This window comes from Podarcis filfolensis (assembly GCF_964270895.1).
Source record: "Podarcis filfolensis genome assembly, chromosome: 18".
Taxonomy (NCBI): Eukaryota; Metazoa; Chordata; class Lepidosauria; order Squamata; family Lacertidae; genus Podarcis; species Podarcis filfolensis.
Window position 1 is genome coordinate 12506769 of NC_139622.1, and position 25284 is coordinate 12532052.

The window sequence follows — 25284 nt, forward strand, 5'->3', positions numbered from 1 at the left end:
TTTTTCCAAGAGGACCAGATTTGATGAAGTGAACATGCGTGATGGCCGACCAAAGTTGTTGAACTTTCTTTAGAAATTTACCCCAGGACATATACGTACATAGACTGCCACGGGGGGCTGATTAAATCGGCCAGTGGGCCGGATTAGGCCCCCAAAATGGACTTTGGACATGCCTGCTTTAAAGCGTGAGTTGGCAAACTAAGGCCCAGGGGCTGGATCCGGCCCAAATGCCTTCTCAATCCGGCCCGTGCACAGTCCAGGAATCAGCATGTTTTTACATGAGTAGAATGTGTGCTTTTATTTAAAATGCATCTCTGGGTTATTTGTGGGGCATAGAAATTCGTTCTTTTTTTTTTTCAGTATACAGTCTGGCCCCCCACAAGGTCTGAGGGACGGTGGACCGGCCCCCTGCTGAAAAAGTTTGCTGACCACTGGTTTAATGACTCTCTCAAGGCAAATCTTTAAAAATGTAGTATCAACACCGACAACTGGGAAACACTGCAGTTGGAGAACAGCCTTGACCAAAGGTGTCGCGGGCTTTGAAAACACTCGAACTCAGGACACAAGGGAGAAACGGGCTAAGAGGAAGGCACGCTTGGCAAACCCTCACCAGGATCAACTCCTGCCTGGAAACCAATGTCTCCACTGTGGAAGGACGTGGGGATCCAGAATTGGCCTCCACAGTCCCTTACAGACTCACTGTTAAGACCATGTTTATGGAAGACAATCTTACTCGGCTACGAGGGATCGCCAAAGAAGAAGAAATTCAATAAATAATGATGATGATGACAGTGGGCGATTTGAACCCTGCTCTCCCAGATCCTTGTCTAACCGCTCTAACCACTGCACGGCACTGTCTCAGGGAGACAGGAGGAGCCGCCCGGAAGAAGCTGAGGCCTGGATGCGACGCAGATAACATTTCGAAGAGGGATGTGGTTTTCGCTCGGCGAGAGTTAGGGCGTCCGGCTCAGAGGAAGTCTCTCTCTTGCTTCGTACGAGAAGGTAGGAGTTGAGTCGATTCCTTTCCTGCGTTCTGTTCGTCGGCTTTCTCGAGAGGAGAGGCGCGCCAGGGGAGAACAGCCACCAGGTACCCTTCTTTCCCCCCTCCAAAGAGACACAATCTCTTTGCTTTTGTGGAAATACGCTGCCTTTTTTCCTTTTAAAAATAAATGCTTGGTGTAAGTGGCTGTAAGCCCTAGTGGCTCATTCAAGCCTCAAGCTTCAAGCAGAGTCTATCCAGTCTATCCACACCTGGGCTGGAGGAATCAGCCAGAGCCGATCTTCTGTTATTAGTATAATTTTATTTTTAAAATCAGGGCCAGGGGGAATACGGGAAGGTATATGACACACAAACTTGTATCTCTCCACCCACTATAAAAAGGCTTCCATTTTTTTCACAAAAGTATTTTTAAACATTTTCTTTAGCTCATTATCTATACCATTTCCCAGAAAGCCTTTACATCTTTGCAAGTCCACCACATGTGGTAGAATAAACCTTCCCTTTCTTTACATTCCCAATACTCCCTGCTTCTTGTCTTGTTCAATTTTGGCCAATTTAGCTGGTGCTAAATACTGTAAAATTTCAATCTGGAAAACCAAACGAATAAATTGATATATACCGTATTTTCCTGTGTATAACACGCACCTGGTGTATAAGACGGCCCCTATTTTTGGGGGGACTCAAAATTAAGAAAACGGGAAGGAAATCTGCCAAAGTTGTTGTGCATTTCTTGGGGATGATTGCCCCCCGAAATTGCTCACCTGCCACACCGACAATGCCACTCGCAAATGTCGCAAAAGCCTGCTCTCCTAACCCCCAATTTTTGACATGATGTTGTTGTTGTTGAGTCGTTTAGTCGTGTCCGCCTCTTCGTGACCCCCTGGACCAGAGCACGCCAGGCCCTCCTGTCTTCCACTGCCTCCCTCATGCTGGTAGCTTCGAGAACACTGTCCCACCATCTCGTCCTCTGTCGTCCCCTTCTCCTTGTGCCCTCCATCTTTCCCAGCATCAGGGTCTTCTCCAGGGAGTCTTCTCTTCTCATGAGGTGGCCAAAGTCTTGGAGCCTCAGCTTCAGGATCTGTCCTTCCAGTGAGCACTCAGGGCTGATTTCCTTCAGAATGGAGAGGTTTGATCTTCTTGCAGTCCATGGGACTCTCAAGAGTCTCCTCCAGCACCAGAATTCAAAAGCATCCATTCTTCGGCGATCAGCCTTCTTTATGGTCCAGCTCTCACTTCCATACATCACTACTGGGAAAACCATGGCTTTAACTATATGGACCTTTGTTGGCAAGGTGATGTCTCTACTTTGTGATGTACTCTACTTTGACATGATAGTTGAATACAAACACCTAGTCTTATAAACAGAAAAGTACGGTATATATATATATATATTTAAAGCCAGGTTCCCCCTCTCCCCTTGAGCTCTAAAATTATCTGTGCCGCCTCCTCAAACGAAAACCACAACGCAGAGCTTTCTTTCATTTTTCATTTTTCTTTTATTTCCCTTGCCCCGCTTGCGGGTTTCCCAGAAGCACCTGGGCCGGCCCTTGCGGGAAGCGCTCATTTCTCCACAAGCCTCAGGCGCCACTTTTGCAGCGTCAGCGCAATCTGGGTGCTGGGGGGGAAAGAGAGAGGGGTGAGATCTGGAAAGGAAAGCGAAACAGAGGAGGGGGACTCAAAAAAGCATGGCAAGGCCTCTCCATCCCTAAAGTGACTTTGGGTTCCTCTTGCAGGAGCGGCTGCCGATCAGAGTCCTGCATCCGGAGAGATGTCACACCCAAGGGCCCTTTGGAGAGGAAGGGGGCCCCCCAGGCACCTGTGGCTGGTGGCCGTGGCCCTGTGGTTTGCCGTGGCGTGGGGGTCAGGCGGTAAGTTATCATCCCTGCCCAGGAAGACATGATAAGGTGCTTCCTGCCGCAGTTTCTAAATCAGCAATGGCAAGAGAGGAGATTGGGATCGACCGGTAAATCTGTGGCTGATTTACTGGAGAGATGGAAATCAGGCTTGCGTCGAATGCGACTGCGAGGTTTCATCTTTCTGGACCTCTGGAAACGTTGGAGGGGATGGAATGGGACGTCCCTCTTTTCAGGGGAGAAATGTTGGAGGGGATGGAATAGGACGTCCCTAGTTTCAGGGGAGAAACGTTGGAAGGGATGGAAAAGGACGTCCCTGTTTTCAGGGGAGAAACATTGGAGGGGATACTAAGGGAAGCTAGACCAGGTTGGAAGACTGGGTCAGGTCCAGGGTGTTAGCCAAATTCCTGGGAATGCCCTCTGTCCGTTTCAGCACACTGTTAAACTGTGGAACTCCCTGCCACAGTAAGCAGCGATGGCCACCAGGTTGGATGGCCTTGAAAGAAGATTAGGCAAATTTGCTGAGGGCTATTGATCGCTCCTAGCCAGGACAGCTCTGCCTCTGCCACCACAGCCGGAGGCAGCGATGCTTCTGAATTCTGCTTGCTGGAAACCACATGGGTTCGAATCCTGCTTGCCGGTTTCCCATTGAGGCATCTGGCTGGCCTGATTCAGCTACGGGCCTCTTCCTGTGTTCTTACGGTTTTTGAGAAATTTGTGGGGGTTTTAGTGGGGTTTTTTTAAAAAAACAACCACTCAGTAAAATGACTTCCTCCGTGCTGGTATTTCACAAGCAATGGTGAAACTTGAAAGCCTCGTTATCGCCTCGTCTGCTTGCCTGGCATATGGAGGCTCTACCAATTGGTGCTCTGGAAGAGGCGATTCCTTACTAGGGTTATAACTTTTTTTCACTCCTGTTCCTGGAGCTTAATTAGATGAACTTTTACCTAAAAAACAAACAAATGATCTGTCACTTTCAAATTTTCAGAGAAAAGGTCAGCCCAAAATCAACAAATCGATTTTCCTCTAGGGAACTGTATAATGTATTATTGTCATATTCATAGCATGTACGGGAGAAATGGCGCCTGCGAATTTTATAATACTTGCGCCACGATTTGTACATTGTCCATCACTTCTTATCGCTTAGAATAAAATCAGAGTTGCAGTTTGACTTGCGCCATAAAGTTCCCACATCCTCTGAACTGCGTGTTTTTTCTGTAGACCGATATTTGGGTTCTTCTAATCTAGAATGTTCTCGGCCATTTTAGGAAGCTTTGGACAGCTTAAAAAGTTCCAAACTGTTCTATAAAGTTTTTAAAAGTGTGAATACTTATGAGTAGTAAAGTGAACCCAATTTTTCCTTTTGGGGTGACCTTTTCTTGTTGTTGCTACAGATAAGAAATAGTTCATCCCTTAAGGATACGGGAAAATGTGTTTCTTTTTTGGAAAAAAAAAGTCAAGAAGTTATAATCCTAATCCTCACACCTGGATTTGGGATAATTTGGTTATTCATTAGGAAGCTGGAAACTTGGGGGAAATGACATTATTGAAATAAATATGTGTATGTATATATGTGTGTATATATATATATGGGTCACGCAAACTCATCAACCTACGAAAGCAGGTTGCACGGTCGAGAATCAAAGGGAAATATGGCCTTTGAAGGAAAAGGCTACCCTTAGTCATTAATTTCGTCACCATAATTATATTTATGAATCACTTCCCATAAAAACATCTCAAATTACTCATTTCGCCCATAGACACGCCCACGATTCCACTTGTAAAAATCTGCCAAGACCAATCCCATTCTTGCAACCCATTCTGCTTATTATTATTTACCGAGCAAGAATTTAAATCCCGGCCGGTTGTTTAAGAAAAGGCGATGCAACCGCTAAGCCGTTTGCAAAAATCTTGAACTGGGCAGATAAACCATAAAAAACCCCAAATATAAATTGCCTTCCATCTGCTTCAGCCAGTGGCCGTTATTAGGACAGGGAGAGCCTAAGTTCTGTAATTGATGCTCTGGAAACCTCCAAGTTAGACTACTGCAACACATTATAGGTGGGGCTGCCCTGGGAGACGGTTCGGAAATTTCCTCTTTCTTTACCCCAGCATTTAATGCTTTATTGATTAGAATATGGTCAATCAACAGTATAACAAAACAATAATGCATGTTTCAAACAGAAAAAAAAATCCTACGCAATAAATTCCATTTTGCACCTCGTCTGCGTGCATTTTTGCAAGTAAATAGGTCAGGAGAACAACAGAGAGTCGAGGAAGTGGTGTTTCCCCCCCTGAAGTCAGAGCAAAGGAAATTGCGCACAGAAACAGGGAGGCGGCAGGTTCTGCGCTGCACAAACTCTCTCGTGAACCACACAGGATTATCTCAGAGGGCGAAGAGATTTATATCCCCAGCCTTTTTAAAATGTGGTTTTGTGGGGCGGGGGAAATTGGGTTGTTGTCTTTATTTTCATTAGGTACCGTATTTTTCACTCTATAAGATGCACCAGATCACAAGACGCACCTAGTTTTTGGAGGAGGAAAACAAGGAAAAAATATTCTGAATCTCAGAAGCCAGAACAGCAAGAGGGAGCGCTGTGCAGTGAAAGCAGCAATCCCTCTTGCTGTTCTGGCTTCTAGGATAGCTGCGCAGCCTGCATTCGCTCCATAAGACGCACACACATTTCCCCTTACTTTTCAGGAGGGGAAAATTGAGTCTTATACAGAAAAAAATACGGTATTTTGTGGTTTGTATATCTTGGTTTTATTCTGTGAAACGCCCTGGGACCCCCAGGTATGGGGGCAGTATATAAATTCAATGCAGAAGAGGAAGAAGAGGAAGAAGATTCGCCTTGTTGAATCGCAAACCTTCCGAATATCCTGATTTTCCAGTTCTGGATTTACAGAAGCCGTCCCAGTTTCTGATGTGATCCTGGAACATCCCACTTTTCCTTAGGACGTCCCTGTTTTGATGGGAGAAACGTTGGAGGGGATGGAATAGGACGTCCCTATTTTCAGGGGAGAAACGTTGGAGGGGATGGAATAGGACGTCCCTATTTTCATGGGAAAAACGTTGGAGGGGATGGAATAGGACGTCCCTCTTTTCATGGGAGAAACGTTGGAGGGGATAGAATAGGACGTCCCGATTTTCAGGGGAGAAACGTTGGAGGGGATGGAATAGGACGTCCCTCTTTTCAGGGGAGAAACGTTGGAGGGGATGGAATAGGACGTCCCTCTTTTCAGGGGAGAAACGTTGGAGGGGATGGAATAGGACGTCCCTATTTTCAGGGGAGAAACGTTGGAGGGGATGGAATAGGATGTCCCTCTTTTCAAGGGAAAAACGTTGGAGGGGATGGAATAGGACGTCCCTCTTTTCATGGGAGAAACGTTGGAGGGGATGGAATAGGACGTCCCGATTTTCAGGGGAGAAACGTTGGAGGGGATGGAATAGGACGTCCCTATTTTCAGGGGAGAAACGTTGGAGGGGATGGAATAGGACGTCCCTCTTTTCATGGGAGAAACGTTGGAGGGGATGGAATAGGACGTCCCTCTTTTCATGGGAGAAACGTTGGAGGGGATGGAAGAGGACATCCCTATTTTCACAGGAGAAACGTGGATCTCTTTTGCGCTGCCCAGGTGACGAGGGAGCCCTCCGAAATCTGAACTGCTTCAAGGCCTGCTGCTGTGGGACCCAAGACTGTCGCCCCAAGTGCAGCTGGGAGGCCGGGGGCCGGATGGGGGCCAGCTACACCCTCCATCTTTGGTGAGCAAAGGGGGCACAAGGGGCAAGAAATCCAGGGGGAATTTGGAAAGCGGAGCGTTGGAGCACTTTATTGGGAGGGGGGAAATAATCATTTCCTTAGTAACAATTGCAACAATTTATTTAACTAAAACAATAAGGTTATAACATATGTTTCCATGTTTGTTAACTGATGTGGTTAAACATTTTTTTTTAAAAAAACCTGAGTTTTAGCACACATGAGAAACTTAAAACAAATCCTTATTTTCTGATGAATAGCATTTGGACTACAATGTAACTTAAATAGAAAACCTTTAGAAAGATTTTCCCTCCGAAAGCATTTTATTTTAAAAATCAATTTAAATTTTAAAAATCAGATTTAAAATGTAAAAATTCAAGTTAAATTTAACAAAAATTATTTTTAAAAAATTCGTTGATTTTTATCCACCCTGAATTGGAATTATAGCTTCACCAGTTGGATTTCTGCCTTTCTCAGGCTGCCAACGCACACCCTTTTCCATTTCCTGTTTGCTGGCTGGTCAAAGATCCGCCCTCTTTCCCCGCAGGTACCCTGACCACCCACCTGGCGAAAGGCACGCCACTTTTGAGACCGGGAACGCCACCTCCCTGTTTTTGGAGCGGGACCGCGTCTACATGGAGGTGAAGGTCACCGTCTGGGTGGAGAGCCGGGTTGGCGAAGGTGTTCCTCCTCTGCGGTCGAACAACCTCACCCTGGTGATCAACCAAGCCGGTAGGCTGGAAACAGCAAGCGGGGTGGGATAGATGACTTTGGGGGTCCCTTCCCAATCGACATCCCTATGTTTCTATGAGCTGGGGATATACAGCATGCAAAAGAGGAGATATGAGCATAGCTGACAACCGTCCCTTATTTGGCGGGAAAGTCCCTTATTCCAGCGCCGTGTCCCGCTGCTGTCCCTTATTGATGATGTCCCTTAAATGATGTCCCTCAAATTTCAAAGGAAGCAGCTCCACTCCCTCCCTCCCTGCCGGCCAGGGAGGCTCCTCAACTGTGTTGCTTGGCTGCGTTGCTCACCCAATAAGGAGTCTAGAACGACTGGGGGGTGGAGCTTGCATGCCTTGTGCCGATCAAATCGGCTGCGTTGCCTGGGGACTCGCCTTTGCTCAGCGCTTCCCAGCAGAGAGGTGACAGTGGTTTTCCTTGCTGCGCCCCCTTTGCCGGGTTGCTGCGCTGTGGGAACCACCACTTGAGGCTTTGTTTGGCTGCTGGCTGGGCTTTCGGCCTTTGGCTCAGAGGGGCTCAGAAGTTGAACATATCTGTGCCCGAAAAATCCCTTATTTTGGCTGCTGTAAATCTGTAAGTTGACAGCTATGGATATGAGAGCCAAATACCGTATTTTTCGCTCTATAAGACGCACCAGACCACAAGACACACCTAGTTTTTGGAGGAGGAAAACAAGAAAAAAAATACTCTGAATCCCAGAAGCCACAACAGGAAGAGGGATCCCTGCGCAGTGAAAGCAGCAATCCCTCTTGCTGTTCTGGCTTCTGGGATAGCTGCACAGCCTGCATTCGCTCTATAAGATGCACACACATTTCCCCTTACTTTTTAGGAGGGAAAAAGTGAGTCTTATAGAGCAAAAAATACGGTATCTCACGGGAGAGGGAGCGAACTTGTTTCCTGCAGCTCCTCCGGAGGGCAGAACTGGAACCCGCGACTTCGACCACCGGAATTTGGATGGGCGACCACGGGTTGAGATTTGGGCATGGCAGAGGGTTGGACTAGATGACTTTAGGGGTCCCTTCCAACAATTCTGCGATTCTAGGTGCTTTTCCTCTCAGCCTCCACCCTCTCTTTGCAGTCAGGCTCGAAGCACCCACAGAAATCAGATTTTCAAGGTCAAGAGGCCACATGACCCTAAAGTGGAACGAAACCCACAACTGCTGCGCTTCCTCCCGGGAGAGTCAGGTCAGGTTGCGGACAGCAGCGCACGCCAACTGGACCGCGGTGAGTTGGCTGTCGAGACCAGAAGCCAAGGAGAGGGTGTCTTTAAATTTGGGTTCCGGGATAGAATAATAATAATAATATGATAATTATTTAAACCCTGCCCATCTGGATGGGTTTCCCCAGCCACTCTGGGCGGCTCCCAACAGAACTTTAAAAACACCAGTCATTTAAAACTTCCCTAAACAGAACTGCCTTCAGATGTCTTTTGAAGATAGGATAGCTACTTATTTCCTTCACATCTGAAGGGAGGGTGTTCCACAGGGCGGGCGCCACCACCGAAAAGGCCCTCTGCCTGCTTCCCTGTAACCTCACTTCTCACAATGAGGGAACCGCCAGAAGGCCCTCGGGAGAGGGACCCCGGTGTCCGGGGTGGAGACGCTCCTTCAGGTCTACTGGGCCATTTAGGGCTTTCAAGGTCAGCACCAACCCTTTGAATTGTGCTCGGAAACGTCCCGGGAGCCAATGTAGGTCTTTCAGGACCGGTGTTAAGTGGTCTCCACTCCTAGTCCCCAGTCTAGAAGCCGCATTCTGGATTAGTTGCAGTTTCCAGGTCACCTTCCAAGGCAGCCCCACGTAGAGCGCATGGCAGTAGTCCAAGCGGGAGATAACCAGAGCATGCACCACTCTGGAGAGACAGTCTGTGGGCAGGGAGGGTCTCATCCTGCGTCCCAGATGGAGCTGGGAGACAGCCACCCTGGACACAGAACTGACCTGCGCCTCCATGGACAGCGGTGAGTCCAAAATGACCCCCAGGCTGCGCACCTGGTCCTTCAGGGGCACAGTTGCCCCATTCAGGACCAGGGAATCCCCCACACCTGCCTGCCCCCTTGTCCCCCCAAAACAATACTGCCCAAGGGCCTCTCTCAGTCAGCAGAGCAGGAGGCTCTCAGACCCCGGGCCGGATTTATGTTTAAGCTAAACAAGCTCTAGCTTTGGGCCCCATTCTCTTGGGGGCCCCCAAAAATTCATGGGGAAAAAACCTGGATGTCCATTTCCAAAATGTAAGATAAAAAACAAACGAAATACAACCTACATTCAGCAACAGTGTTTTGTGTTGTGTCGGCTCCTCAGATGTAAGTCATGGGCCCCGCCTGCTCGCCTGCTCCGTCAAATATCCCTGCTTTGCTCCTTTCTATATATAGGGTGCCGACATTCTGCATGGACTGGTTGCAGGGCAACATGTGCAAATGGCTTGAGATACCTATGAGGTCCATAACTGACCATATAGCAGGCATGGCCAAATTTGGCCCTCCAGATGTTTTGGGACTACAACTCCCATCATCCCTAGCTAACAGGACCAGTGGTCAGGGATGATGGGAACTGTAGTCCCAAAACATCTGGAGGACCGAGTTTGCCTATGCCTGATATTGCATCTATTCAACACAAAAAACAGCGACCATTTGTTGTGGACAAAGGACAGCTGGAGATAGAAAGGGCCCCGTTACCTTCAGGAGCCGAGGGCCACATCAAACTTAAATCTAGGCCTGCTCTCTGGTCGTGGGTTTGTGCCCCTCATTGGGTGAAAGATTCCTGCCCCACAGCGGGTTGGGATGGATGACCTGGGGGTGGCCCTGCCCACCCAACAATTCTGCGATTCCACGACTGGCGGTGGAGCACTGAGGAATCCGGAATTGGCAGCTGCTTGAAATCTCCCTGTTATGTAAAGGGCACAGGGCACAAAGGGTGACGCAACCCTCCCCCGGCCAGCTGTTCTGCAGCTGTTGCAAAATAAACAGGGTGTGTGTGTGTGAGAGAGAAATAAATAACCCGGACTTGCAAGCGTCCGATGGCAGCCGGGGCTTCCGCAGAGCTGGGATTACGGCGTCAAATCTAACGGGATCAAGGGGTTCCTAGCGGGAATTTAAACGCAGACGCCCACATAAGTCTTACGTAAGCTTCCTGCATATGATGCGGATAATAGAATCGTAGAGATGGGGACACCGGGGGGTCATCCAGCCCAACCCGCTGCCGTGCAGGAAACTCAGATCTGGGTTGCCCCGGTCTTGGTGCGTATTTAGGGTGGCACTCATCCTGTCCTGTGACTCGGGGGCCACAGCTCAGGGGTAGAATCTACAGAGCCCTGAAAATAAGGAATTGGTGATGCTGGCATCATCATCATCATCATCATCATCATCATATTTTATTTATACCCCGCCCTTCCCAGTTTAAAAACCGGGCTCAGGGCGGCTAACAGCAAATATAAAACATTGATTAAAATGCGACTTAAAAACAGCATATAAACAGCATAAAGTACAACATAAATGCAGCACCAATGTCAATAAAATCCTAAAATTCAGGGGTCATCAAATGATCACCAGGGCTAACTGGCCAAGTTGGTCTTACTAGGGCCAGCAAGGAGACCAGGGAAGAGTTAAATGTGGGGTCGCAGAAGAGTTTCTTCATAGAAAAGGAAAGGGGAAAAGGAATAAAGGATCAGGCTGATTCAAACTGGAGGCCAGGCGGAATAGCTCTGTCTTACAGGCCCACCAGGTTGGAGCCATCACTGAAAAAGCCCTGGCCCTGGGGGAGGATAATCTGGCTTCTTTAGGGTCTGGGACCTTTAAACTATTATTATTAGTCATGGGCCTTAGCCCTTCCTATAATTTCGAAGGAAAAGGTCACCAATCTGGTTTAAATTCTTTCCTTGCCAGCCATTTCTTAGGAAACTGCAAGGGATGTCGGTTCCTTGGTTGTGAAAGGAGCCTGACACTGTCATTGTTTGAATGGGGGTTTTTTTATCCATTTCCGCAGTCGCACAATCCATCAATTCGTAGCTGAACTGGGTTCCACACAGTCCCAGAAACAAGTTACTGGTAACCGAAAAAGCCTCCAAAATGCAAAATAAAAAGCAATAGCAAAAGCGCCAAACTTATCCGATCTGGAAGTCCGTTTGACTTCTGAAATGTTCGGAAACCGAGGAACAGCTTCTGATTGGTGCAGACGCCCCCAAAATAATAGCCAACAACCGCCTTTCAGAAACTGTTCGGCTTCTGAAAAACGTTTGAAAACCAGAACACTCACTTCCAGGTTTTGGGCACTGGGGAACCAAACTGTACTCAATTTATTCTACTCCTGCGAATGTTTTAATTCGCAGCCATGATCGTATATCGAAGCAAACTTCCACCGTCCTTTTCGAACTATCCGTAAGTCCCAAAGCAGGAAAAGCGTTCTGGTTTCGGTGGAAAATGCGTCAACTTGAAATTCAGGAGAAACTTCCTGATGGGGAGAATAGGACGTCCGTATTTTCTTCGGAGAAATATTGGAGGGGGTGGACTGGGGGGCAGCGGGGACCTCACCTTTCCTGAACCTCGTCTGTCTCGCTTTTAGGGGAACTGCAAAACTCAGAAGCAGCACAAAGCCAGGGACACCATCGCAGGTAAGATTTCTCCGGTGGGCAATTTGGACTCGAGGATGTTTCTTCGTTTTATGTGTCTTTGTTTTTTTACGAAACCGTTTTTATTGGTTTTGCAAATGCAAAGTTACAAATCAACACCAACGCAAACAAATTTTACCAAATCAGCCCCAGATTCACTCAGATTTAACGTCATTTTTACAAAAACTGGTTCCCCGCACTCTGCTCTCAACGCGTCTAAGGTTTTTTTTAATTGGTTTTACAATTACAAAGTACCGTACAAATAAACACAAACTAGTGAAAACATATCTGTCTAAAGAGATTCTGCGAATCTTGAGATTTCCCCCCTTCCCCTCTGTGGGGTCCCATTTTAAATATCTACAATAGCACGTTCATCCGTATCAAACCATATTGTCCATAATAATTTTTACACTACCAGTGAGTCAAAATCCTGCCAATGTTTCCATCTGCTTACATTGGTCTCCTAGATAACTTATAATTTTTTCCCATTCTTTTGTAAAGTTGTTATCCTCTCGGTTTCTGATTTTTCTGGTCAGTTTTGCCATTTCGGCATTCGATCGCTGGGATCGAATAAACAGCAACGTGGTTTCCGTTTGTGGTTTGACTCCTATTTTTGCCGCTTTCCCCAGTCAGGTGCCTCGTGGAAGGGAACACGCCGTGCGAAGTCCAAGTCCGATATAGGACCTCCAGCCCCTACAGCGACTGGAGCGACTGGAGCCGGTCTGTCTTCGTTCCGGCCGGTGGGTTTGCTGCTTCACCCAGCTGTTATAAGGGAAAAAACTGCTCCTTTTCCCTTATGGCAGATCCAAGAGCCCCTATAGAGTCCTTAAGTTCCCTATCGGTAGGAGGAAACCAAAGACAACACAAAAGGAAAGAGGGATGAGGAGGGAAAAGGAAACCAAGCAAGCTCAGGCTCCAAAACTTTTCAACTTGTAGTTTCTGCAATCTCCAGATGTAATATGCAATGTGAGAAACGTGAGGCTGGACTAGGCAGGTTTTTCCGACGAGTTATTTAGGAAATAGAGGACATATTTGCATGCTCTTGTTATAAGAAAAAAAAACCGGCTCCTTTTCCCTTATGGGGTATCCAAGAGCCCATATAGCAGGGGTCAGCAAACTTTTTCAGCAGGGGGCCAGTCCACTGTCCCTTAGACCTTGTGGGGGGCCGGACTATATATTTTTTTGGGGGGGATGAACAAATTCCTATGCCCCACAAATAACCCAGAGACGCATTTTCAATAAAAGGACACATTCTACTCATGTAAAAACATGTATGTCACTGTTAAGAGACTTCTCTTCAACAATGACTTTGATAAAATGCATATTTCATGATGTGCAAATGGCTTGAGATATCTGTTAGGTCCATCAATGACCATATAGCATCTATTCAACACAAAAAAACCGTGGCAATTTGTTGCGGACAAAGGACAGCTGGACATAGAAAGGGCCCCATTACCTTCAGGAGCCAAGGGCCGCATCAAACCAAAATCCGGCCCTGGGTAGCAGGGAGCCCAGAAGCACGTGGCGATGCAAATGGGATGTGTTTTGCCCCTTCCAGAACTCCTCAAGAGCCCAGAACTCAGTTGCCGCGCAGAGCCTCTTGGGGAAAACGGCCGGAGGAAGGTGACCCTGGAATGGGAGGTAGGTAGAGGGGGCTGGTCACTTCTGACTGCTGGTTCCCTGACCCCTTCCTCTTTTCCGGGCTAAACATCCCCAGCTCCTTCAACCGTTCCTCATCTGGCTTGGATTCCAGACCCTTGAATCTCACATTCGCCCTCCTCTGCCCACCTTCCAGCTTCTCAGCACCCTTCTTAAATTGTGGTACCCAAAAATGGACACAGGATTCCAGGTGGGCTCTGACCAAGGCAGGATGGATGGCGGCTAACAGATGGAGGTTGAATCCTGACCAGACAGAAGTCCTGTTTTGGGGGGGACAGGGTGGGACTCCCTGGTCCTGAATGGGGCAACTGTACTCTTTGGGTTCAGTCAGTCAACCGGCTACAAATCCGTCGTTCAACGCACATTTTGCCAGCTTCTCTGCAAGAATTTAATGGGATTTCAAGATAATCTATGCCCATGGCGTTCCCCTGATCTGCCAAGCTTGCAACTCCATCAAAAAAGAGAGAAATTGTCTACATGGACTGGGAGCAAGAGCCAATCTCATGACAGCAGCAAGGATGAAAAACATCAAATATCCTTCATTAGGCATAGCAAACCACACATGATCAAACAGACACGGTATACAAATTGTGCAAAATACGAGCTCGGCATAACGAGGTTTGTCCCAGTCAGATCTTTAACTCCAGAGGAAATCAATTTGCATAAATAATACAACACAGTACTACCACATCACCGATCAATTAAGAACCACTAAATCTCTTTATAATGGCCCAGTCTTTCTACCCGGAGAGCACTCAAAAATCCAGCCGCTATTAAAGTAATTTGATCGTTCCTGTCCGAAAGCGGCTCCTGAACCGTTGGTAGCTTAGAATTCAGCCTACTGAGTGGAAAGGCCACTAATAATTGTCTTCTGGCATAAATGCCAAAATCGCAAGAAAAGAAAATACGCTCCAAAGTATCAGGTTCCTGTTTACTACGTTTGCAGAGATGCTCTGATTCTGGGAGAGCTAAATATCTTCCTCTCACTATCAGCGAGGGAAACATATTACCGTATTTTTCGCTCTATAAGACGCACCAGACCCCAAGACGCACCTAGTTTTTGGAGGAGGAAAACAAGGGAAAAAATATTCTGAATCCCAGAAGCCAGAACAGCAAGAGGGATCGCTGCGCAGTGAAAGCAGCAATCCCTCTTGCTGTTCTGGCTTCTGGGATAGCTGCGCAGCCTGCATTCGCTCCATAAGACACACACACATTTCCCCTTACTTTCTAGGAGGGAAAAAGTGAGTCTTATAGAGCAAAAAATACGGTAAATCTGGCTAACATAAGCAGCCTCAGCAAGGATGGAAACCTGCCTGTTTTTATCCTGTGTTTCTGGCCCGCCCCGCAGGGACGTTGTGGCAAAATATCTGGCCCATAACCCTGACTTTCCTCTGTTGCAGAAGCCCAGCCGGGAACAAGGGGAGGTGAGCTACAACTTGGCGTTTGCCCTGCTTCCCTGCCTCTGCCTGGACGAATCGGTGAACGTATCTGAGAAGATAAACGGGACTTCCTTCCAAACCTTTCTGTCGGGGGCCGAGCACAACATCTCCCTGCAAGCCGCCAACACGGCCAGCCAGTCCCCGGCCTCCTTTTGCAGGCTCCCGGCGGAGCAAGATGCAGGTTTGTCCCTGAAAACCAGAGGGCTACTGTCTGCAGCACGCGAGGAGAAAGGAATGGGGAGGGATGAGGAAGAAAGCAAACCCCACAGGGTATCCCTAGAGGCGACCTGGAGGTGCCAATGGCTCTTTGGAAAGCTGGTGCCACTGATTCGAGTCCATCAGTTTTGAATAAATGTGCAATTAATTAATCGCCCCTTATCTACACCATTGCCTTGCTTTTATTATTATTGATTTTTATTAGTAATAATAATAATCGTTTATTATTTATACCCCGCCCATTTGGCTGGGCTTCCCCAGCCACTCTGGGCGGCTTCCAACCAAATATTAAAATACAGTAACACATCAAACATTAAAAGCTTTCCTAAACAGGGCTGCCTTCAGATGTCTTCTAAAAGTTTCTATTAGGTTTTTAACAAGTTTACTTTACATGCAATATATCATTCACTTATATTTTTTTGGATTTCCCACCTCTCTCTCACTTATGTTTTTTGTCGTTTTCCTTAATTGCTGCATGTTCCTTGTTCCGTAACTCCATCCTAACATCATTTCTGTTTTTCCTCCAGTGCTCATATCTCAGCTTGTCATTATCTTCATTGCAAACAACAATTCTGAATAATGTTTTTTTTAATAGGGTAGTTTGGGCTGGAGGTGGGTTTATTGAACAGGCAGCGACCCCGGAAAAATTGGGAACTTCAGATTTTGTGTCTCCTGTTTTGTGCGGGTCGTTGTTGTCGCTTAACGATTCGTAATATAATTCTTATCCGGAATAAACCATTTCCCCCAGAGAACCTTTTCATTCCCCTTTAAGACAACGCCTGCTAAATTAAGGGATCGCTGCTAGATCTTGCACGGCGATTGAATCAGACAGCTGTCAGTCTTCGCTTCACGGCGGACGGAATTGCAGAGGCAAAAAGCTTCGCCCGGCAAAACGGGGATTGCCGGTGATTGGCAGCCGACTCTGCCCGTGTTCCCAAATGCCAGGGTTGCGGGAGGTCAGGATCTGACCCATGGCCACCGCCGTCATCCCTGACCATTGGCACGACTCAGGGGCATTCTGGCCAGCTGCAGCGAGAGCCGGTTCTTACAGAGCCTCCAGCTGCAGGAGCAGTCTACATCAATTCCTAGGTTTCTATCGGTTATTCGGCCCCTGTGAGGTTGCTGGTCTGACCCAGTTGCCTGACACCCTCTTCTTGATTTCTTACATCTTTACTGTTTTGCTTTCCTATTCTGGGAACCAGACCCAGAGGGGAGAACAGCCTCCCGTCGTCTGGTTCCTCTGCCCGTTTCTGACCCCGTCTCAAGGCTCCATCCTCTCCCCCATCTCTTTTAAATCAGAACCAGTGAAGGTCCGGTGTGAGTGTCTGGAGGCGATTGAAGGATGGATGGCAATTTAATGGATTGAGGTTGAATCCTGACAAGACAGAAGTACTGCTTATGGGGAACAGGGGGTGGGGGACTCCCTGGTCCTGAATGGGGCAACTGTGCCCCCAAAGGACCAGGTGCGCAGCCTGGGGGTCATTTTGGACCCACGTCCATGGAGGCGCAGGTCAGTTCTGTGTCCAGGGCAGCTCCATCTGGGATGCAGGATGAGACCCTCCCTGCCCACAGACTGTCTGGCCAGAGTGGTGCATGCTCTGGTTATCTCCCGCTTGGACTACTGCCATGCGCTCTCTGTGGGGCTGCCTTTGAAGGTGACCCGGAAACTGCAACTAATCCAGAATGTGGCAGCCAGACTGGGGACTGGGAGTGGAGACCATATAACACTGGTCCTGAAAGACCTACATTGGCTCCCAGGACGTTTCCAAGCACAATTCAAAGTGTTGGTGCTGACCTTGAAAGCCCTAAATGGCCCAGTATCCCTGAAGCAACGTCTCCACCCTGGACCCTCTCCCGAGGGCCTTCTCCGGTCCCTTCCTTGTGAGAAGGGAGGTTACAGGGAACCAGGCAGAGGGCCTTCTCGGTGGTGGTTCCCGCCCTGTGGAATGCCCTCCCATCAGATGCCAAGGAAGTATACAACTATCTGACTTTTAGAAGACATCTGAAGGTAGCCCTGTTTAGGGAAGCTTTTAATGTTATTGTATTTTAATATTCTGCTGGAAGCCGCTCAGAGTGGCTGGGGAAACCCAGTCAGATGGGCGGGGTATAAATAATTTTTTATTATTAATATTATTATTATTCTGTCCCCAGTAGGTCCCACCTTCCAGGAGGTCATCCAGTCCGACAAGAACTTCTCAGTGACGTGGGGGACGAAGCACGAGGTCATCTGCTTCGAAAAGGACCCGGGAAGGTCCTGCGAGGATGGCGACAACCAAGAGGTCAACGAGACCAGCTGGTCAGGCAGGTTCTCTTCCATGCGCCTCTGATTTGTGTTTCTTTTGAAAAATAAGAACAGATAAACCACCGCACAAACTCTCAAACCACAAATGGGTTTCATCCGATGTAAAAATCGATCTGAATGACGCTGCAGGGGGAGTTGGATGAATGAGAGAAGAAGGGGGAAAGAGGCTAGGTACGCCTTTCTTTTTCTTTAATGGAGTTCCTGCTCCATGATTAGCAGGCTAGTTGTTTAGCAGAATCAATATCCTTTTCAAAACCCTCTCAGCTGTTTATTTGAAATATAAAAGCAAATGTTGAAATGATCGCTGAAAAGGAGTTCAGAACAAGCAGAAATCTGAACTACTTCTTTTTATTTTTTTAAAGAATATATACATGCAACAAAAAACAATTCAAAATGCAAATATTGAGATTACTCTGAACCTTCCGACTTCACCCCATCCTTTCCAAGTGTCCTAAATGATAATTTACAACTGCATATCAATACTTTATCCAAATTTTTACCTTTCTAAATTATCCGTTACTTTACAAGTGTGGTTAAAATCCTGCTAACATTTAAACCTGTGGTCTCGTAGATAAATTAATAAACTTTTCCCGTTCCCTCTTAAAGTTCTTGTCTTCTTGATTTCTGAGCTTCCCGGTTAATTTTGCCACGGAAAGCTGAACTTCTGAGCAAAGAGCAAGCCGTTCATAGCCATGCTCAGATTAAAACGCATGTCCGTTTCGCATGTCTGGACAGGTGTGTCTAAATGAAAATTTTTAAAAAGGGGGGTTCAAGCCTAAAATAGGACAGTATAAAAGTCCAGCCAGCCCTGGTTTTTCTTTTGCAAAGCTGTTTCGCAAAGAGCCGGAATAAATGTGTTTCATAAGATGAGCCCGACTCCGTCAGAAGATGTCAGCGTCAGGGAGAAATTGAGGGGAACTGATTCCCGGGAAACTCTGCAAAGGGAGTGCAGTGACCCTGCTGAGTCTGCTAAATGGAGTATTATGGGATGCTGCTCATAGCTAGACCGGGCAGCTGTGGGGATTAACAGAGTGCCATCCTTGGGCTCTGATTCTGCAGGACTGGCTCCCCTAAAATGGGAGCATTTAGGGATATTATTATTATGATTATTATTCTTACCGTGGTGCCTTGGTTCTCAAACTTAATCCATTCCAAAACCAAAGCGTTCCAAAAGCAAGGCGCGCTGCTTTCCCATAGCAAGTCATGCAAAACGGATTAATCCCTTCCAGACTTTTAAAAACAGCCATCGGACGTGAATTTTACTGTCCAGCGAGACCATCGATCCACAAAACGAAAGCAACCACCAATGCGCTGTAGTATAAAATATATAAGGCAGCATTGTAGAGGATGAAAATTAAAATGAATGTTTTCTTCTTCGCTTCGCTGATGATGGTCGTTGTTTGGATGGGGGTGCTTTTATCCATTTCCGCAGTCGCACAAGGTTATTGGCTCTCCCGATATTCTCCGAATCTCTGACTGTGTCCTCCTTTTTCAGGGGTCCTGGAGTCCGACGTCTGCACCCGCTTGGCGGTCCACGGATGGGACCCGGACGAAAACACCTGGTCGACGCTGGGCCTCGTTCGCCTCTTCCACAAAAGCGGTGCGTCTATCTGTTTTGCCTCAAGCTCTCACAGTCCAGTCTAGGGGCGATCAAAGTCTGCGTTTAAAGGCAATTTGTTCCTTCCTCTCACCCTCCAAAATGCTTTAAGGGACCCCTGACCATTAGGTCCAGTCGTGGCCGACTCTGGGGTTGCAGCGCTCATCTCGCTTTACTGACCAAGGGAGCCGGCGTACAGCTTCCGGGTCATGTGGCCAGCATGACTAAGCCGCTTCTGGCGAACCAGAGCAGCGCATGGAAACGCCGTTTACCTTCCCGCCAGAGTGGTACCTATTTATCTACTTGCATTTGGACATGCTTTTGAACTGCTAGGTTGGCAGGAGCAGGGACTGAGCAATGGGAGCTCACCCCGTCACGGGGATTCGAACCGCCAACCTTCTGATCAGCAAGCCCTAGGCTCTGTGGTTTAGGCAACAGCTAGACTAAAAGTAAAGGTAAAGGGACCCCTGACCGTTAGGTCCAGTCACTGACGACTTTGGGTTTGCACCACTCATCTCGCTTTATTGGCCGAGGGAGCCGGCGTACAGCTTCTGGGTCAAGTGGCCAGCAGGACCAGAGCAGCGCATGGAAATGCCGTTTACCTTCCCGCCGGAGCGGTACCTATTGATCTACTTGCACTTTTGATGTGCTTTCGAACTGCTAGGTTGGCAGGAGCAGGGACCGAGCAACGGGAGCTCACCCCGTCATTGCGGGGATTTGAACCGCCGACCTTCTGATCGGCAAGTCCTAGGCTCTGTGGTTTAACCCACAGCGCCACCCGCGTCCCTGACCAAAATGCTTTACTGATGTTAAAAAGATATGACAGACCAATGTATATACAATCAAAACAGAAATACAGAAAGAAAACCACGTTCTCCGTTCTTCTTCAGTTCCCAGCGACTTCCCTCCACGCCACCCTGTATTTACTGCTTGTTTTATTTGGCGAATTTTCTTTGCAAACTCCTTTAATATCCCCTCTCATAATTACCCGTCGTATCACAGCAGTCATGCAAGTCCTGCCCACTGACTTTATGTCGGTACAATAACCTTTTAATCATTTTCTTATACATATCCCATTTTTGAAGTTTGTAGAAGTCTTCGACGCAATCGTAGAAGGCGAGCCCCATCAATATTTTCCCCGATTCATCAGAATTGGTCTTTTGGCCGTGGTCAGGGGGCAAAGAGCCCATGGGGAATTATTGTATTTTAATATTTTGTTGGAAGCTGCCTAGAGTGGCTGGGGAAACCCAGCCAGATGGGTGGGGTATAAATAATAATATATTATTATTATTATCCTTTTGTAAGAGGTTCCATGTGCTGGGATCCTGCCCTCTTTATCCCACCCTTCCCTGACTCCCTCTTCCCTCTTTCCCTCTCTTTTAGAGCCTTCCGAAGATCCCTTGCGCCTGGATGTGGCCATGCCAACGCCCACCTCCGCCGAAATCCGCTGGCACCCCCCTGCCCTCCTTGCTGGCTGCCCTGGCACCTTCCACAAATACGTCCTCTGCTGGCATGACGAGCGAGGCGAGGAGATAGCCAGTGAGTTTGGTTGCGGCGGGAGACCCGGGTGCGAAACACGTCCGGTGTGCGTGGAGCGCCGCCAAGCCGCAAGATGGGGCTGCCCCAAGGGGGTGGCAAAGGGGGCGGGTTAAGAGGCGAAGGGGTGGCATCTGTCATGGGTACATCGATTCCTGCATTGCAGCGGGTTGGGCTGGATGACCCCACGGGGTCCCTTCCGACTCTCCAGTGTGTAAACCAGACTTTGGATCAAGTTCACCTGTTTGGTCGCACCGATTACACCGAATCGTTTTAACTTGGGTTGTTTTTGTTGTTAAGTAATTTTTATTACTTCCCAATTACAAATATCCAATATGCGCCATATTATATTAGCACCACATAGCAATGCCGATTCAAATACACAGCCAATTCTAAATTTTGTGCCGCGCTTCCTTTTAATTCGGCCTCCAGGCTGTTGCAGAAACCCAAATTTATTCTTGATGGAATCCCTTATACCGCAGCTACAATAATTAACTTTAATTCGCATTGAGACATATAAACATTTGTAAATTTGCAAGTGAAGTTCTCCTTCTTCCTGGGTGAGGTTTCGATTTCCGTCAATTGTTCCTTTAATTCTTTATCAAATACAGTGGTCCCTTGGTTCTCAAACGCCTTGGGACTCAAACAACTTGGAACCCAAACACTGCAAAACCGGAAGGAAGTGTTCCGGTTTGCGAACTTATTTCGGAAGCCGAACGTGCTCCGTTTTGAGTGTCTGTTTTTGCTATTTATTTTGCATTTCTGTTTTTGCGGCTCCTTTTTCAAACCGATATTAGTATTTTTTGTACATTATAACCTTCGTTTTTGGTTCCTTCTCTTTTCAGTTTATTGTACTGTTGACTTCCTATTCCCACTTTCTATATAAACCATTATTTCCATTTTCTCCCCGTAGCTTACGAGGCCAGCGCCTCCGAGACCAGCTTCACCATCTCAGACCTGCAGCCCAACACCACTTACCGGGTCGGAGTCGAGGTTTTGACCGCCGGGAGCGACGGCCGCTGCCAAAACCTCGTCGCCTTTCAAACCCGCCCCGCAGGTACAGCGCGTCTCTGCAACCCCCCTGTGAAATGTCTCCTCTTTGGGTGCCGGCAATAGACTGCTCTCTATTTCTTCTTCCTCCTTCTCCTTCCTGCTCTTCCTCCCCTAACCCTAATCTCAAGGCCAAGGGTTCAAGCAAAAGAGGGTTGGGCTAGATGACCGCATGGGGTACCTTCCTAGGATTCTGTGTTTTTAAATAATTCTTCCTCTGCCAGATTCCAAGAAGACAACTCTGACGCTCAGCTTCCTCCTTCTGGGTCTCGTCGGAGGGGTCCTGGTTGCCGCCAGCGCCGTCCACATTTGCAAAAAGAGGTGGGGGTGCAGGAAAAGCTCGAAAAAACATCAGGGGGGCTTTGCCGGCAAGATAGGCACCGCATGCATTTTTTCCCAGTTTCCAAATCTCCCCAAATCAAGGGTGCTTAAAAGCTGCGCCGCGATTTCAAAAAATAGTATTTTAGTTCCGTGCATGAAATTTGGCTTTGCTTGGTAGTGCTTTTTTGCTTAAAAAAATAATGTTAAGTGGTCCTCTCATTTTGAAAAATCACCGTTTTATAGTTCAAATTTGGGGGGGGGAATAAATACAGCAAATGGACAAAAAGGCAAAGATTCGCAAAATTCGCAAAATGTTTAGGGGTATGCAGACCCACCAGGAAAAAAGGCACTGGTAAAATCTCAGCAAAATTGCTCCGAAATCAGGGAAAAAACCATTGCGGTAATGTTAATATTTGCCATTTTTCTTATTATTCAGCCTTTGCAGAAATTAAAATCCTGGGGTTTTTCCCTACGGCGATTTCTGTGCATCTTCGCCCAGCAATAGACATACTAAGCCCCCGAAATAAAAGCAGATTTGAATCCCTTACACACACCCCAAAACATATTTCTAAGATGCCTCGCTGAAGGGATTTGCAAAAAAATAATAATCTCGCCCCCTAGAATGACACACCCTGGCGCTGCTGTTCCTAAGCCCTGCGGGTGGCACCACCTCTGCATATAGGCAAACCGGCCTGTTTCAACTTTGCTGTTAACCTGCGGAACTCCCTGCCACAAGAGGCCACCAACCTTGGATGGCTTTGAAATAGGACCGGGCCAATTCATGGAGGAGGAAAGGGCTAAGGAGGACTATTATAGCCAGAATGACTGTGTGTTCTCCTCCTCCGTCGGAGGCAGTAAACGCTTCTGGATCCTAGTCGCCGGAAAACGGAGAGGGTCGCTCCTGTGTTCGAATCCTGAATGCCGGTCTCCCGAAACACTTTTTCCTAAAAACGGGTCCCCTTTGGTTATTCTTACGTCCTGATGGCGCCTCCAAATCCAGGCAAAGTCTATCTGAAACCCAGAACACAGAGCTCCGCTTTCCTGCAATAGGCAAAGCTCCAGAAAAATCTCTTTCCTCCTTCTTCCCTCTCCTGCCACAGGGTGAAGGAAGTTCTGTGCCCGCCCTTGCCAGACCCGGCCGACACAGAAGCCGTCAAGATCCTCGCCGGATCCTCGCCAGGGCAGGTGAGTCTCTGTGAAATGGGAGCAATTGGTGGTCGCTCCGGGTTCAAACTGAATGGGAATGGGCAGGCGAGCTCTTGATGGCTGAGGCTCTCTCTCTCTGCCCTCTGGGGTGAGTCGCCCGCCTGGGTCAGGAGAGTCTCGCCGGCTCCGGAGAGGATTTGCACGGATTTGCACGTATATTTTTCACGGCTGAAAAAGAAAATCTCAGTAACTCTGCTCAACGGTCTCAAAAATTGCAATGTGTGGGGGTGACAAAAATAAATTCGCACCCGGTACCCCCTGACCTTGCTACGCCTCTGGGCACCGGTGCAATTTACGGCCGGCTCACCCCAAACCCCACACTTCTTCTCCCCAGGTGCACCCACGGCGAGGCTTCGTGCAGCCCCTGGAGTTCAGCAGCCCCACGGAACCCCTCATTCTCGAACCCAGGTCTCCGTCCAAAGAGGACCCGGCCGTTGGCACCACGGCGGACTTTCCGGCCCTCACCAACCCCGCCAAAGAGACCCTCTTGCCCAAGGAGGACCAGCCGGGCTTGGGGGACCTCCTGCCCTCCGAGTACAAGAGCCAGGGGTTCCTGAGCCCCATGGAGGACGAGCGGCAAGGCAGGGGGGGTGGACGTCTGCAATGAGGTGGGCGCCGCCGGCCGCTCGCTGGCACCCCCGAAATGGGGCAAGATGGCGCTGGGGGGCACAGGGTGGGGGCGGTTCTCATGCCCCCCCCCCGATGTCCAGGGGGGCAGAAAACGAGGGAAGCGCTTTGGGGAAGGTATGTGCCCAGCAGGAAAGGAAGAGGCCGAGACAAAATGGTCGGAATCGAGGATTTTGAGTCAGTAATAAATGTTGGAAATGTCAAGAAAAAGAGGGAACATTTTATCACATGTGGCGGGAATGTAAAAAGGTGAAATGCTTCTGGGAGATGATATCTAATGAGATGAAAAAGATGTTGAAATATTCATTTAGAAAGAAACCAGAAGCATTTTTACTGGGCATTCTTGGGAGTGATATAAATAGAAAGCTCTTCTTATATGCAACAACAGCAGCAAGAATATTATTGGCCCAAAAATGGAAGCAAGAAGAATTACCGATGATTGAAGAATGGAGGATGAAGTTAATGGACTATGCAGAACTGGATAAACTAACAGGAAGGATTCGAAACCGGCGAGGCCAGAAATTCACGGAAGACTGGAGTAAATTTACGGACTATTTGAAAAGTATTTGTGAAGATCAGACGACGTTTGTAGGTTAGCAAGAAGTTTTGTGAGGAGTATTGCAAAAATGGAGAAGGGGGAGGATGATTTGTCAAGAGATGTAAAGGCAATATAAAGTTAAGAAATGCATAAGAAGTGGTTAAAACGGTGGATCATCAGAGGTGCTGATGGAAGCCTAAAAAGATTGTATAAGTGATAGGTTTTGTGGTACATTTTATCATTTAAAATCAATAAAAAAAAATTTTTTAAAAAAGGAATTGAGGATTTTGACCCGGTTTTGCTGTCACGAGAAAATGCCCTCCGGTCAGTTGCCAGAGGCAGCAGTGGCATAGTGGTTAGAGCGCCGTGACCTGGGTTCGAATCCTCGCTCGGGCACGGAACTCGGCCCTTTATGCAGAACCGTGAGGACTGGGACCTTGTCTTCTTTTTAAGGGCGGCAAGAGGGTGCAGCAAAGCAGCGCGGCGGAGCGGTTAGCGCGTCAGACTAGGGCCCGGGTTCAAATCTTGCAGTGTGAGCTCGGACAGGTCGCCGTCTCTCTTGGCATCACTTCGCAGGGTGGTTTTTCGGGGGGTCGAAGGAGGAAGGCGGGGAGAACCCTGCCTACCAACTTTTGGAGGAAAAGGCGGAATTGAGACGCGATAGGTTTTTACGGAATATATCTACCCTTTTCATAGCTCTGAGACCCCTCTGCCCTTTTCCTAGCTCTGTGGTCCCTCTGCCCCTTTCCTGCCTCTGAGACCCCTCTGCCCTTTTCCTAGCTCTGTGGCCACTCTACCCCTTTCCTACCTTTAAGACTTCTCTAACCTTTTCCTACCTCTG

At 48.0% G+C, this 25284-nt stretch overlaps 1 protein-coding gene across 1 annotated transcript; it reads left to right on the forward strand.

Moving 5' to 3' along the window:
- Positions 1 to 544: 544 nt before the first annotated feature.
- On the forward strand, positions 545 to 24701 carry IL12RB1 (interleukin 12 receptor subunit beta 1). The gene is made up of 16 exons (XM_083594485.1): positions 545 to 1002; positions 2734 to 2868; positions 6490 to 6616; positions 7159 to 7343; positions 8434 to 8579; positions 11907 to 11955; positions 12582 to 12692; positions 13511 to 13593; positions 15012 to 15231; positions 17418 to 17567; positions 19064 to 19168; positions 20549 to 20704; positions 21615 to 21758; positions 21976 to 22072; positions 23173 to 23257; positions 23613 to 24701. The coding sequence occupies exons 1-16, from the start codon at positions 777 to 779 to the stop codon at positions 23883 to 23885; spliced, it is 2292 nt and encodes a 763-aa protein (XP_083450611.1). The 5' UTR covers positions 545 to 776; the 3' UTR covers positions 23886 to 24701.
- Positions 24702 to 25284: the final 583 nt, after the last annotated feature.

What these genes read in the sequence shown, in the direction of transcription:
- IL12RB1 (XM_083594485.1), top strand. Translation starts at nt 777, where the DNA reads ATGATGATGATGACAGTGGGCGATTTGAACCCTGCTCTCCCAGATCCT. An exon ending in CAACGAGACCAGCTGGTCAG is followed by an intron (nt 17,568 to 19,063) that starts GCAGGTTCTCTT and finishes CTCCTTTTTCAG; the next exon opens with GGGTCCTGGAGTCCGACGTC. An exon ending in CTTTCAAACCCGCCCCGCAG is followed by an intron (nt 21,759 to 21,975) that starts GTACAGCGCGTC and finishes TTCCTCTGCCAG; the next exon opens with ATTCCAAGAAGACAACTCTG.